At 52.0% G+C, this 15,564-nt stretch overlaps 1 protein-coding gene across 1 annotated transcript in view; it reads left to right on the forward strand.

Annotated features, from left to right (window-relative positions):
- B4GALT2 (beta-1,4-galactosyltransferase 2) overlaps nt 1–15,564 on the forward strand; it is a 77,609-nt gene that overhangs the window by 56,305 nt on the left and 5,740 nt on the right. Inside the window, 4 exon segments of the mRNA XM_040360950.1 lie at nt 9,259–9,267; nt 9,477–9,655; nt 15,029–15,151; nt 15,399–15,503. Coding sequence (XP_040216884.1) covers nt 9,259–9,267; nt 9,477–9,655; nt 15,029–15,151; nt 15,399–15,503 — 416 coding nt within the window.

The raw sequence follows: 15,564 nt of genomic DNA on the forward strand, positions 1-15,564 counted from the left end.
GGTTATATTCTTCTGCCTGTGCCCCCCCTGGGGAAATTTCGAGCGGACACAACAAGAGAAATCCTTCTTGGATGGTTGACACCGGGACAGGTGTCCCCACTCGAGGATTTCCTCTCATTTCCTGTCTTGGTGATGTCATTACCTGGAGTCTCCTTGATTACGAAGGTGAATTTTAGCCAATCGGTGTCGTCTATAAGGGACTATACCCATGGGCATTGGCAGAACTTCTTTTTTCAGGGGGGGGGGGGGGCGGCGGCATCATCTTACGTTTACCAAGGCTCCGCCCCCTTTTAACAATGTCATGAAGGGAAGGGGCTTAGCCGCGACTCGCAAGTATTTATTTTTTACAATGCCGGGGGTAGGGTGATAGGGTGCCCTGGGCACAACCCACGCGCACGCCTATGGCGAACACCTTGCTAATTCCCTGATTCTGGAGGGGGTGGGGTGCTTGCCCCCCCCCCCCCCCTTGCCCCTACCTGCAATACGCCCATGGATCTACCAGGTTTGGGCGGATCGAGCGCTCCGTAGATCCAGTCCCCCCAGGGGATCCCTTTGATTGGTTGCAGATTTCTCCTCTTCTGTAGGCACGAGGAGAACCCGGGGGATGGCGATGCATGAGGTTGTTATTTCTGGCTCCGTCTTATAGGATGCGATTCCCTCCTCTTTACTTCTCCCTGTTATTAATCTGTAACAGCTGGGAACGCAGCGCTCCCTTGTTGCCATGGCGACGGCACTGTACGCTATGGGAGATTGGGTGCTGAGCTGTTACTGTAACGCTGTTATGTAAACTGTGTGCCGGAGAGTCGGCTGTCATGTCCCTGAGCGTTGGGGGTCATTCCCCATCGAGATCCTTCCACGCGTCTCCAGACCGCGTCCTCCATCCCAAATAACAACCTTCCTGATCATCGCACCCTCTGCCCCACCCCCGTTGTGTCCCATCACGCTGTCAGGAGCTGGGTGCCCAGGAGGGGGGTGGAGGAGGATTGCCCTGATCATGACGGATAAAGACCCCCCGGAGCGTGCCGTGAGTCCAAGTCTTCAGTGCTGTAAAAATAAAGATGGAGGAGCAGGTAGACACGCTATATTAAATCACGACTTTTCATGGTGGTCGATGACGACCCACGTGACCCAGTTTATTCTTGTAGCTGAAGCAGATTGGCTGACTTTAAACAAGTGGCTGGATTGGTCCGGGCCAAGCTGACCGAGGCAAGTGGCTGGATTGTCCGGGCCCAAGCTGACGGGGGGCAAGTGCTGGATTGTCCGGGCCAAGTGGCGGATTGTCCCGGGCCAAGCTGACGAGGGGCAAGTGGCTGGATTGTCGGGCCAAGCTGACCGAGGCAAGTGGCTGGATTGTCCGGGCCAAGCTGACGGGGGCAAGTGGCTGGATTGTCGGGCCAAGTGGCTGGATTGTCCGGGCCAAGCTGACGGGGGGCAAGTGGCCTGGATCTGTCCGGGCCAAGCTGACCGAGGCAAGTGGCTGGATTGTCCGGCGGCCAAGCTGACGGGGGGCAAGTGGCTGGGTTGCCCGGCCAAGCTGACGGGGGCCAAGTGGCTGGATTGTCCGGGCCAAGCTGACCAGGGCAAGTGGCTGGATTACCCGGGCCAAGTGACGGGGGGCAAGTGGCTGGATTGTCCGAGCCAAGCTGACGGGGGCAAGTGGCTGGATTGTCCGAGCCAAGCTGACCGGGGCAAGTGGCTGGATTGTCCGAGCCAAGCTGGACCGGGGCAAGTGGCTGGATTGTCCGGGGCAAGTGGCTGGATTGTCGAGCCAAGCTGACCGGGGCAAGTGGCCTGGATTGTCCGAGCCAAGCTGACCGGGGCAAGTGGCTGGATTGTCCGAGCCAAGCTGACCGGGGCAAGTGGCTGGATTGTCCGAGCCAAGCCTGACCGGGGCAAGTGGCTGGATTGTCCCGAGCCAAGCTGACCAGGGCAAGTGCTCCTTCCGGTCAGCTTGGCCCGGACAGTCCAGCCACTCGGACAGCAGAGCAGAGAGTGAGCAGAGCGCCGCGTCTCCGGCTTTTGTCCTGGCTATTTTATTTTTTTGTTTTCGTTCGGCTCAAAGCTTGCGAATTTAAAGAGCGGCGAGCTGTGAGAGCGCACAATGCCTCCGCTCCGATTCCAGCGGGTCTCGGGGGGCGGGAAGTTAAATGGTCTCTGTCAGTTTCGGATGACTTTCGCCACGATTGAAATGTAAATTGCGTTTGTCTTTTTTTTTTACCTATTTTAATTCATAATTAAAAAAGCTAATTAATCCTTTCTATCATATCAGTGCCCCCCCCCTACCCCCACCACTCTCCTCACCGCTGCCTGCGCATTCAAATGAGGATTGTTTGCGGCGTTTCGCGGGTTCGGCTCGCTTTGTCTCATTCAGCTGCCTGCGCCATTTGTGCGGACGCCCGCACGGCTTTTATTTTTTCTAATCCCCCTAATCCTATAGTGCAGGGGTCTCCAAACTGCGGCCTCGAGGGCCAGATGTGGCCCTTTGCTAGCCTTTGTACCGGCCCTTGGGGCACTATTCCTCCCACTGACGGCCAACAAGGGGGCGCTATTTCTTCTACTAATAACAATGATGGGATACTATTCCTCCTACTGATAGGGGCCTTACTCCTCCTCCTACTGACCCCCCCAATCCAGAGGCATATTTTTTCTTGCTGATGCTGGGCCCAGGCCATTTTCCTGCCCCCCACTGTCCACCATCCGGCCCTTGTAAAGTCTGAAGGACATATACTGGCCCTTTGTTGAGAAGTTTGGAGACCCTGCTATAGTGGGTAGAAGAGCGTCCTCCAAATTCTGGAGAACTACAACTCCTCAGCATGCCAAGGACACGGGGCCCGTAGATTTATCATGTCCGAACTTGGCCCCGGAGCAGGTTTAGGGAAAGAATAGACCCCGAGATCCGTACAGTTCTCCCAGAATAGGGTAAGTGGTAGACGTAGCGGCGTCGGTCCCGGGGGAAATACTTCCCTATACGGCGGGCATATCGGGGTACGTCTGCATTTGGAGTCGAGAGACTTTTTTTGCCAATGGCATGAAGTTTTGCCAAAGAGTCGATGTTTTGCAGTGGTGACCCTTCTTTTTTCAAGACCTCTGCAAATTCCCCCCGGCATGCTGTCACTCAACTTCTGGGCTGCATCCTGACTAATGGCCGCCCCCCCCATTCTTGTATAATCAATGCTTGGAGGTTGTCAGAATTGTGTGGGGGGGGGGGGGGTTGTTCACCCACCTCTTGAGGATTGACCACAAGTTCTCAATGGGATTAAGGTCTGGGGAGTTTATAGGCCATGAACCCAAATTTTCGATGTTCTGTTCCCCAATCCACTTTGGCCTTATGGCAAGGTGCTCCATCATGCTTGAGGGCTTGACCACAAATTCTCAATGGGATTAAGGTCTGGGGAGTTTCCTGGCCATGGACCCGAATTTTCGATTTTTTTGTTCCCCAATCTACTTTTGCCTATGGCAAGGTGGGAGCTCCATCATGCTGGGAAAGGCATTGTTCCTCACCAAACTCTTCTTGGATGGTTGGGAGAAGTTGCTCTTGGAGGATGTTTTTTGGACCATTCTTTATTCATGGCTGTGTTCTTAGGTAACATTGTGAGTGAGCCCCCCCACTTCCTTGGCTGAGAAGCCCCCTACACATGAATGGTCTCATGATGGAGGACTGATGGTGGCGCTCTCCTTTTCTTCTCTGGACAAGGGTTTTTTCCAGATGCCCCAAATAATGGGAAAGGGGATTCATCAGAGGCTTCTTTGCTGCCCTTCTTGACACCAGGCCATCCTCCAAAAGTCCTTCTCCTCACTGAGCGTGCCGATGTCCTCACACCTGCCTGCTGCCATTCCTGAGCAAGCCCCCCCCCACTACTGGTGGTGTCCAATCCCCCCCACTACTGGTGGTGTCCCAATCCCCCCCACTACTGGTGGTGTCCAATTCCCCCCCACTACTGGTGGTGTCCCAATCCCCCCCCCTACCTGGTGGTGTCCCCAATCCCCCCCCCCTACTGGTGGTGTCCCAATCTCCCCCCCCCCCCCCCCCCTCTACTGTGGTGTCCCAATCCCCCCCCTACTGGTGGTGTTCAATCCCCCCCCTACTGGTGGTGTTCAATCCCCCCCCCTACTGGTGGTGTTCCCAATCCCCCCCCCTACTGGTGGTGTCCCAATCCCCCCCCCTACTGGTGGTGTCCCAATCCCCCCCACTACTGGTGGTGTCCCAATCCCCCCCCACTACTGGTGGTGTCCCAATCCCCCCCCCCCTACTGGTGGTGTCCCAATCCCCCCCCCCCTACTGGTGGTGTTCCAATCCCCCCCCCTACTGGTGGTGTCCCAATCCCCCCCCCCCCCTACTGGTGGTGTCCCAATCCCCCCCCCTACTGGTGGTGTCCCAATCCCCCCCCCCCCCCTACTGGTGGTGTCCCAATCCCCCCCCCCCTACTGGTGGTGTCCCAATCCCCCCCCCCTACTGGTGGTGTCCCAATCCCCCCCCCCTACTGGTGGTGTCCCAATCCCCCCCCCCTACTGGTGGTGTCCCAATCCTCCCCCCCCCTACTGGTGGTGTCCCAACCCCCCCCCTACTGGTGGTGTCCCCACCCCCCCCCCCTACTGGTGGTGTCCCAACCCCCCCCCCCCTACTGGTGGTGTCCCAACCCCCCCCCCCCTACTGGTGGTGTCCCAACCCCCCCCCCCACTGGTGGTGTCCCAATCCCCCCCCCTACTGGTGGTGTCCCAATCCTCCCCCCCCCTACTGGTGGTGTCCCAATCCTCCCCCCCCCTACTGGTGGTGTCCCAATCCTCCCCCCCCCTACTGGTGGTGTCCCCCCCCCCCCCCCTACTGGTGTCCCAATCCCCCCCCCCCCTACTGGTGGTGTCCCAACCCCCCCCCCTACTGGTGGTGTCCCAACCCCCCCCCCTACTGGTGGTGTCCCAACCCCCCCCCCCCTACTGGTGGTGTCCCAACCCCCCCCCCCCCTACTGGTGGTGTCCCAACCCCCCCCCCCCCCCTACTGGTGGTGTCCCAACCCCCCCCCCCCCACTGGTGGTGTCCCAATCCCCCCCCCTACTGGTGGTGTCCCAATCCTCCCCCCCCCTACTGGTGGTGTCCCAATCCTCCCCCCCCCTACTGGTGGTGTCCCAACCCCCCCCCCCTACTGGTCCGGCTCAGGTGCGACTTCAGGCCCATTATCTTCTATGGGAACGCATTGGATTTGCAGATGCGTTCCGTTGTGAACATGAATTCTCTCCCCCCTCCTCACTACACCTCCCACCCCCCCCCTTTCCCTGCTCAGCTGATCCGCAGCTACCATGGAGAGGAACCGTTGAAACAGCTGCTTTTTCTCTTCGCAGGCGAAAACAGAGCTGGAATTCCCACTGGACTGGCGTGAACCCAGCCTAAGGCCTGATGCACACCTGTGGCATTTGCAGACACTGCATTTGCAACACTTTAGTTTATAGCGCTATATACAGAGGCCAAGATTCTTAAAGGACTTACGACAGCGCAGCGCCATGTACGCCATCATAAGTCCTAATCCGACCCGTCGTATCTATGCGACTGATTCTTAGAATCAGTTACGCATAGATATCCATTAGATCCGACAGGCGTAAGTTTCTTACGCCGTCGGATCTAAACTACATTTTTTTTTTTTTTGACCGCTAGGTGGCGCTTCCGTCGAATTCCGCGTTGAGTATGCAAATTAGCTAGATACGCAAATTCCTGAACGTACGCACGGCCGACGCAGTAAAGTTACAATGTTTACGTTGGGCTTTTCCCGGCGTAAAGTTGCCCCTGCTATATGAGGCGCAGCCAATGTTAAGTATGGCCGTCGTTCCCGCGTCGAAATTTGAAAAAGTTACGTCGTTTGCGTAAGTCGTCCGTGAATGGGGCTGGATGTCATTTACGTTTACGTCGAAACCAATGACGTCCTTGCGGCGTACTTTGGAGCAATGCACACTGGGAAATTCCACGGACGGCGCATGCACCGTTCCGAATAAACGTCAATCACGACGGGTCACAGTAGTTTTGCATAAAACACGCCCCCCTGATCCAAATTTGAATTAGGCGGGATTACGATTCACGAACGTACTTGCGCCCGGCGCATAATATACACGGTTTGCCTAAGTCGTACGTCCGGCGTAAAGTTATTCCCCATATAGGAGGCGCAACCCATGCTAAGGTATGGACCAGGGAACACAGCCGTCGTATTTTACGTCGTTTACGTAGTACGTGAATAGGGCTGGGCGTAGGTTACGTTCACGTCGTAGGCAGTGATCCGTCGTATCTTAGGGAGTAGTTCCGATGTGATTCTGAGCATGCGCACTGGGATACGTCCACAGGACAGCGCATGCGCCGTTCGTTTTATGGCACACGGCCCATCATTTGCATGGGGTCACACCTCATTAGCATGGCTCACGCCCACTTCCACGTACGACGGCTTGCGCCGAGGGAACCCAGCGCAGTTTGGGAGGCAAGTGCATTGTGAATTCGGTGCTTGCCTCTCTGCGCTACGCCGGCATAAATATGCGCCAATGTATGTGAATCCGGGCCGTAGTCTGTATACAGAGAGTTCTATAAATAGAATGAATCGGAATCAATAATAACAATGTAACAATATATTCGGTAGCTCTAGATGCAGAGAGTCCTATAACTAGACGTAATAATAATAATTTGGTAACATTTAGTAAATCTTCCTCCTGGCGTCTGTCGGGGATCTCGGCGTGACTCGTCTCTCGGATATTGGCGGTCTGATAGAGAAGAATGTAAATGGAGATTCAGGAAAAATCCGAGGACCCCATAGGGTCTTAATGAGAGGAATAATTCTATTTGTTTATCATAATGTCGCCGCTGTTTATTCCGAGACATTAAATCTCAGGATTCAGCATTCTCCTCGCCGTCTTCCCCCGCTGACTCCAACGCTACCGCCATTCTTTCTCTGGGAATGGTGATGGAAATTTGCCGCACTTTATATGACGATCGCTTCCTTGTCCTCTATGACTTCATGGCGTCATTTTCTCCTCCATTTCCCCTCGGCTCCGGTTGGTTTATCGGTCAATATAAAAACAAATCACTGAAAATGATGCACCGCAAAGAACATTATCCCTGGCAACCAATCAGAATCCGCTGTCTATGGACCGGATTCTGGTTCTGTACTTCATATAGGACTTTTTTTTTCTTTCATGGTTGGACGGGATGTGCGACACATCCACATCCCCACCACCTATGAAGAGCTCAGAAGAGCACCTTACCTCCCCTCACCCCACCTCACCCCCATCACACTTTTTCTCACTCTACCCCTCCTCACTTCACTCAGCCCTACCTCAACGCATCCTATCGTCCCTCTTAACTCACCCCACCTATCCTGATCCACCTAACCCTACTCCACCTTTTTCTAACAAACACTCTCCTAACCCTTCCTCACCTCACTTAACCCTATCTAAGCATGCCCTATATCCCCCTTCGCTTCACCTCAACTATCCTGACCCACCTAACCCTACTTCACCTTTCCTCACTTATCCTGACCCACCTAACCCTACTTCACCTTGCCTTAGCTGCCCTGACCCACCGAACCCTTCTCCACCCTTGCATAACCTATCCTGACCCACCTAACCTTACTCCAACTCACCTAACCTATCCTGAACCCACCGAACCCTACTCCACCTTGCCTTAGCTATCCTGACCCTCCGAACCCTACTCCACCTTGCCCTAACCTATCCTGACCCACCTAACCTTATTCCAACTCGCCTAACCTATCCTGACCCACCTAACCGTACTCTACCTTGCCTAACCTATCCTGGCCCACCTCCACCTATCCTGGACACAACTACCCCTACTCCAACCTTTTCTAACCTATCCGGACCCACCTAACCCTATTCCACGTTTCCGTACCTATCCTGACCCACCCAACCCTTTCCACACCTCACCTCACCTATCCTGACTTGCCTAACTCTACTCCACCTTGCCTAACCTTTCGTGACCCACCTTACCCTATTCAACTTCACCACACCTATCCTGACCCACCTAACCCTACTTAACCTTGCCTAAGCTATCCTGAGCTACCTAACCCTACTCCACCCCGCCTCACCTATCCTGACTCGCCTAACCCTACTTCCACCTCTCCTCACCTATCCTGATCCAACTAACCCTACTCCACCTTGCCGTACCTATCCTAACCCACCTAACCCTACTCCACCTTGCCGTACCTATCCTAACCCACCTAACCCTACTCCACCTTGACTAACCTATCCTGACCCACCTAACCCTACTTGCCTAACCTATCCTGATCAACATTATCCTGACCCACCTAACTGTACTCCACCTTGTGTAATCTATTCGGACCCACCTAACCCTACTCCACCTTGCCTCACTTATCCTGACCCACCTAACCCTACTCAACCTTGCCTAACCTATCCTGACCCTTCTAACCTATCCTAATCAACCTAACCTTACTCCACCTTGCCTAACCTATCCTGACCCACCTAACCATACTGCACCTTGCCTCACTTATCCTGACCCACCTAACCATACTCTACCTCACATATCCTGACCCAACTACCCCTATTCCACCTTTCCGTACCTATCCTGACCCACCCAACCTTTTCATCACCTCGCCTATCCTGACCCACCTAACTCTACTCCACCTTGACACACCTATCCTGACCCACCCAACTCTACTCTACCTTGCCACACCTATCCTGACCCACCAAACTCTACTCCACCTTGCCACACCTATCCTGACCCACCCAACTCTACTCCACCTTGACACACCTATCCTGACCCACCCAACTCTACTCTACCTTGCCACACCTATCCTGACCCACCAAACTCTACTCCACCTTGCCACACCTATCCTGACCCACCTAACTCTACTCCACCTTGCCACACCTATCCTGACCCACCTAACTCTACTCCACCTTGCCACACCCTACCTCACTGCACCCTCTTTTTTCTTACTTTATGAAAGTTGGAAGTGGAAAATTGTAATACTGACATGGGGGAAAAGCAGACTGTAGAGGGCAAGGGGGGTACTAAACCCTGAGTGACTCCACTATGCTTAAAACTCTTTACCTTCCATTAACAATAGTGTAGTGTGCCAGCTTTATAGGGAAAAATGTGATCAGAACTTTTCTTTCTACACTGCTTGTGTGGAAAGTTTGACGTTTACGTTATCCCAGGTTTTTTGGGGTGTCTGGAGAAGGAATGTAAGGGGATCACGTAAACTCCAAACGTTCTAAATGAATCGATGGCCAACACCGTACAATCTCCCCACCAGACAGCATGGCGTTGTCACCTTGGTGGAAATCCGATGAAAATTGTCAGCTTTATAAATGGGTGAAAATTGGCAGAAATTGTATTGACCAATAAGGAATGAGCAATGCTGTAAATGGTCCTCTGAGTTTTATAGATGAGAATCTCTGGCTGGCGAAGCTGTAAATCTGTGCTTGTGATGTCCCGACTGACGCCAATTCCAATCTCTCCATGCAGTTCGGTGGAGGAGACCTTCAATCGCGCCAAACTCCTGAATATCGGCTTCCTGGAGGCCATGAAGGACGCCGAGTACGACTGTTTCATCTTCAGTGATGTGGATCTCATTCCAATGGATGACCGCAATCTCTACCACTGCTATGAGCAACCGCGCCATTTCGCCATCGCCATGGACAAGTTTGGCTTCCGGTAAGTATATCATTACAAGGGGCTGATTGTGCGGTGGGGCAGGTGGGGCATGTGTGGTGGGGCAGTGTGGTGAGGATGTAGGCACTGGGGTAGATTCAGAGAGCAATTACGCCGGCGTATCCATAAATACGCCGCGTAATTGCTAAGTTGCGCCGGCGTATCTACTTTCTGTATTCAGAAAGCTAGATACGCCGACTTCAGCCTAAGATACGACTGGCATAAATCTCTTACGCCGTCGTATCTTAGGGTGCATTCTCACGCTGGCCGCTTGGTGGCGCTCCCATAGTTGTCAGCGCAGAGTATGCAAATTGCATACTTACGGCGATTCACGAACGTATGTGCGCCCGGCGGTAGTTTTTTACGTTGTTTGCGTAAGTCGTTTCGTCGTAACGTTGCTCCTACTATTAGGAGGCACAGCCATGTTAAGTATGGATGTCGTTCCCGCGTCGCGATTTGAAATTTTACGTTGTTTGCGTAAGTCGTCCGTAAATGGGGCTGGACGCCATTTACGTTCACGTCGAAACCAATGACGCCCTTGCGACGTCATTTACCGCAATGCACGTCGGGACATTTTAGGGACGGCGCATGCGCAGTACAGTACGTTCGGTGCGGGAACGCGCCTAATTTAAATGATCCACGCCCCCTACCAGATCATTTGAATTACGCGCGCTTACGCCGGCCCCTTTTACGCTACGCCGGCGCAAATTACGGAGCAAGTGCTTTCTGAATACAGCACGTGCTCCTGTAAGTTGCGGAGGCGTAGCGTAAATTCACTACGTTGCGCCGCCGTATCTTTAGGCGGAGATACCTGAATCTACCCCACTGATGGTAATAGAAAGGTATCTAATAGGGTGTCGGCTCACCTGAATGGGAAATGTGTGTGTTGTTGGCCTATAAACTTTGCCGAACAAAACTCTGGAAAGAGTCGGATGTCAGAGTTGCCACATAGGCTTTCCTGGTGGCCAAACCATCCAGCGGTGACGGGAAAAGTTACAAGTTCTCTTTATTACGTAACAGATAAATATACAACAGGTAGAACTTACAGTGGGGATTGTGTAGATTTGCCCCCTTACATAGAAATGAAGGGTCTATAATTTTCTCATAGGTGTATTTTATATGATAGAGACAGAATATCAACCAAATACAGAAAGAAAACACATGATATAAATGTTATAAATGGAGTAAAATAAGTATTTGATCACCTTAGTAGTTGGGGGAGGTCCCTTGTTGGGAAGCACAGAGATCGGACGTTCCTTGTAGTTGGTGATCAGGTCTCCACACATCTCAGGAGGGATTTTCTCTCTCTAAATCCTGAAGGTTTCTTGCAACTCCCAAGTTTCAGCTCCTCCATTAATTTTCTATGGGATTAAGGTCTGGAGACCGGCTAGGCCGCTCCATGACCTTCAAGTGCTTCTTCTTGAGCCTCTCCTTTGTTGCCTTGGCGGTATGTTTTGGGTCATTGTCATGCTGGAAGACCCATCCATGACCCATCTTCAGTGTTCTGTCTGAGGGAAGAAGGTTCTCATCCAAGATTTTCCAATACATGGCCCCGCCCATTAGCCCCTCAATGCGGCAAAGTCGGCCTGGACCTTTATCAGAGAAACCCCCCCAAAGCATCATGTTTCCCCCTCCCCCGTGTGACTGTAGGGATGGTGGGTATACATATCCTCCCATGTCCACAAGTATCACAGGCTCCTCCCATGTCCACAAGTATCACAGGCTCCTCCCATGTCCACAAGTATCACAGGCTCCTCCCATGTCCACAAGTATCACAGGCTCCTCCCATGTCCACAAGTATCACAGGCTCCTCCCATGTCCACAAGTATCACAGGCTCCTCCCATGTCCACCAGTATCACAGGCTCCTCCCATGTCCACCAGTATCACAGGCTCCTCCCATGTCCACCAGTATCACAGGCTCCTCCCATGTCCACCAGTATCACAGGCTCCTCCCATGTCCACCAGTATCACAGGCTCCTCCCATGTCCACCAGTATCACAGGCTCCTCCCATGTCCACTAGTATCACAGGCTCCTCCCATGTCCACTAGTATCACAGGCTCCTCCCATGTCCACAAGTATCACAGGCTCCTCCCAAGAGATCCCTGAAGGTTCCCTTGGAAGAGATCCCTGAAGGTTCCCTTGGAAGAGACCCCGGAAGGTTCCTTGGAAGAGACCCCGGAAGGTTCCCTTGGAAGAGACCCCGGAAGGTTCCCTTGGAAGAGACCCCGGAAGGTTCCCTTGGAAGAGACCCCGGAAGGTTCCCTTGGAAGAGACCCCGGAAGGTTCCCTTGGAAGAGACCCCGGAAGGTTCCCTTGGAAGAGACCCCGGAAGGTTCCCTTGGAAGAGACCCCGGAAGGTTCCCTTGGAAGAGACCCCGGAAGGTTCCCTTGGAAGAGACCCCGGAAGGTTCCCTTGAAGAGACCCCGGAAGGTTCGGCTCATCACTAGAAATAAACACTTTTTTTGTTACGGAGCTGCAAGAAAATAAACTTGCGTGTAATTACAGCGATAATGCAGCAAAGCGCGCTGCCTTCAGCGTGGAGATAAAGCGCGAGACGGATCTGTGAGGCTGCAGAGAAAAGCGTAAATAATTCCAACCGCAGGGAGAATCCTCATACGTGGGAAATGTCACCGATCGGATCTTCATACGATGTCACCGGAGAGAGTGCGGGAAAATCATGGCGTACGCTTGGGTGCGGGAAAATCATGGCGTGCGCCTGGGTGCGGGAAAATCATGGCGTGCACCTGGGAGTGGTCCCAATCAGATCCATCAATGAAAATTTCCTTGTATGCCAAAAATCTGCCCCCAAATACTCAACATGTACACCCAGGACAAGGGGTGGGCAGGCGGGAGCGGCTGCCCCAGGTGCCACTGTGGTATCATTAAAGGAGGGGGAGATTGGGGGAGGGGATTTGTGTTGGGAGGGGGAATTTAGGGGCCAGAAGGGGGTATGATCTGCTCTATGGGGGGGCATAATATGTTGGAATATGGAATATGTTGCCATTACATTATGTCCGGGTTCAAAACTGTGTTTTGCAGAAACGCACTACAGTCCATTTAACGCGTTTCCTATGAGCCACATTCACATCTATGCGTTTTCAGACGCTGCGTTCCTTGGAAAGGGTCGGGGACTTTTTTTGGTGCAATAGACTTTAATGGGACTGCAAATTTTTGATGCATTTTGCTTCTTTTTTTTTTTTTTAACCAATTGGAAAGCATTGAGTGTGACTTTGATGCACCTTTACACTCTCTGAAACTCAAGTCGCATCAAAGTAGTGCCGGAACCTTTTCAAAGTCGCATAGATTTGAAGGGGTTTCCATTGCCATCAATGGGCTGCAACTTGTCATGTGACTTTGTGTCCAAAGTCACATGTTAGGGTTAAGGGCTCGGGTTAAGAGTTAGGGATAAGGGCTAGTGTTAAGGGCTATGGTTTAAGATTAGGGTTAGGGGATAGGGATAAGGGTTTAGGGTTAGCGATAAGAACTAGGGATAAGGGTTAGGGTTAATGGCTATGGTTTAAGGCTAGGGTTAAGGATAAGGGCTAGTGTTAAGGGTTAGGGTTAAGAACTAGGGTTAGAGATAAGAACTAAGTTAAAGGGTTAGGGATAAGGGTTAGGGGCTAGGGTTAAGGGTCAGTGTTAAGGACTATGGTTTAAGGCTAGGATTAGGGTTTAGGGTTACAGCTAGGGTTAGGGATAAGCACTAGGGTTAAGGGTTAGTGATGAGGGTTAGGGCTAGAATTGGGGTTAAGGGCTATGGTTTAAGGCTAGGATTAGGGTTTAGGATTAAGGGCTATGGTTAGTATTAAGGGTTACAGCTAGGGTTAGGGATAAGCACTAGGGTTAAGGGTTAATAATAAGGGTTAGGGCTAGAGTTAGGGTTAAGGGCTATGGTTTAAGGCTAGGGTTAAGGATAAGGGCTAGTGTTAAGGGTTAGGGTTAAGAACTAGGGTTAGAGATAAGAACTAAGGTAAAGGGTTAGGGATAAGGGTTAAGGATCATTGTTAAGGGCTATGGTTTAAGGCTAGGATTAGGGTTTAGGATTAAGGGTTAGGGTTAGTATTAAGGGTTACAGCTGGGGTTAGGGATAAGCACTAGGGTTAAGGGTTAGGGCTAGAATTGGGGTTAAGGGCTATGGTTTAAGGCTAGGATTAGGGTTTAGGATTAAGGGCTAGGGGATAGGGTTAGTATTAAGGGTTACAGCTAGGGTTAGGGATAAGCACTAGAGTTAGGGTTAAGGGCTATGGTTTAAGGCATGGGTGCTCAACCTGTGGCTCTCCAGCTGTTGCGGAACTACAATTCCCATGAGGCATTGCAAGCCGCTGACAGGTACAAGCATGTCTCCCAAAGGCTGAGGCATTATGGGAATTGTAGTTTTGCAACAGCTGGAGAGCCACAGGTTGAGCACCCATGGTTTAAGGCTAGGTTTAAGGATAAGGGCTAGTGTTAAGGGTTAGGGTTGAGAACTAGGGTTAGAGATAAGAACTAAGGTAAAGGGATAAGGGTTAGGGGCTAGGGTTAAGGGTCAGGGTTAAGGGCTAGGGTTTTAAGGCTAGGTTAAGGATGAGGGCTAGGGTTAAGGGCTATGGTTTAAGGCTAGGATTAAGGGTTTGGGATTAAGGGCTAGGGGTAAGGGTTAAGGGCTAGGGGATAGGGTTAGTATTAAGGGTTACAGCTAAGGTTAGGGATAAGCACTAGGGTTAAGGGTTAGGGCTAGAGTTGGGGTTAAGGGCTATGGTTTAGGGCTAGTGTTAAGGGTTAGGGTTAAGAACTAGGGTTAGAGATAAGTAAGGTAAAGGGTTAGGGATAAGGGTTAGGGGCTTGGGTTAAGGGCTATGGTTTAAGGCTAGGGTTAAGGGTGAAGGCTAGGGTTAATGGCTATGGTTTAAGGCTAGGATTAAGGGTTAGGGTTAAGGGCTAGGGGATAGGGTTAAGGGCTAGGGGATAGGGTTAGTATTAAAGGTTACAGCTAGGGTTAGGGATAAGCACTAGGGTTAAGGGTTAGTGATAAGGGTTAGGATTAAGGGCTTCTGATCTGTACAGCTTGTGAATGGCTTTTATGTCGGCTCGGAAATAACCGGGAAATGTTTCCCATATCCCCCGCAGTCCTCGCTGGTCATTGGAGCGCTCACAAAGCTGACCAACGGAATACCGCTAATCATGGCTCAACCTGTTTGCGCCTAAAATGGCGGCCAGTATGGTGAAAAGTCCAGCACAGCAAGGATCGTTGTCAGATCTTTGGTTCCTCGGGGGTGGGATCAGAGAATCTTCACATGAAGGAAGGATGAGATTTGTAGCAGCAGAAGATTGTGATTGTTCACCCCGCCTTCCGTTCTCACACATCCGTCTCGTCTCGTCTCTTGTTCCCTACAGGTTGCCCTACGCGGGGTACTTTGGCGGAGTCTCGGGGTTGAGTAAAGCTCAGTTCTTGAAGATAAACGGTTTCCCCAACGAGTACTGGGGCTGGGGGGGAGAAGATGACGACATTTACAACAGGTTGGTGAGATTTACTGAGATCTTATCCGGGGGTATTATAAAGACAGGCGGATAAAATAGATGGGGGGGGTTGGTGTATCGGGGGGGGGGGGGGGGGGTTATAATATAAATGGGGGGGGGGAGTTGGTGTCTCGGGGGTATAATAGACGGGGGGGTTGTAATTTCAGATCCCGTTTATAATGGACATACATTGAAGCCGACACTTTTGTATGAAATGGATATAAATGTTCCTCTCTCTCTTCTCCAGGATAACTCTGAACGGCATGAAAGTTTCCCGACCCGACATCCGCATTGGACGATATCGGATGATCAAACACGAGCGAGATAAGCACAACGAACCCAATCCTCAACGGTAATTCCCCATCGCCTCCACCGGCCTTTCACCATCCTGCCTTCTCCATGAGGCACCCAAC

This window comes from Rana temporaria, chromosome 7 (assembly GCF_905171775.1).
Source record: "Rana temporaria chromosome 7, aRanTem1.1, whole genome shotgun sequence".
Taxonomy (NCBI): domain Eukaryota; kingdom Metazoa; phylum Chordata; class Amphibia; order Anura; family Ranidae; genus Rana; species Rana temporaria.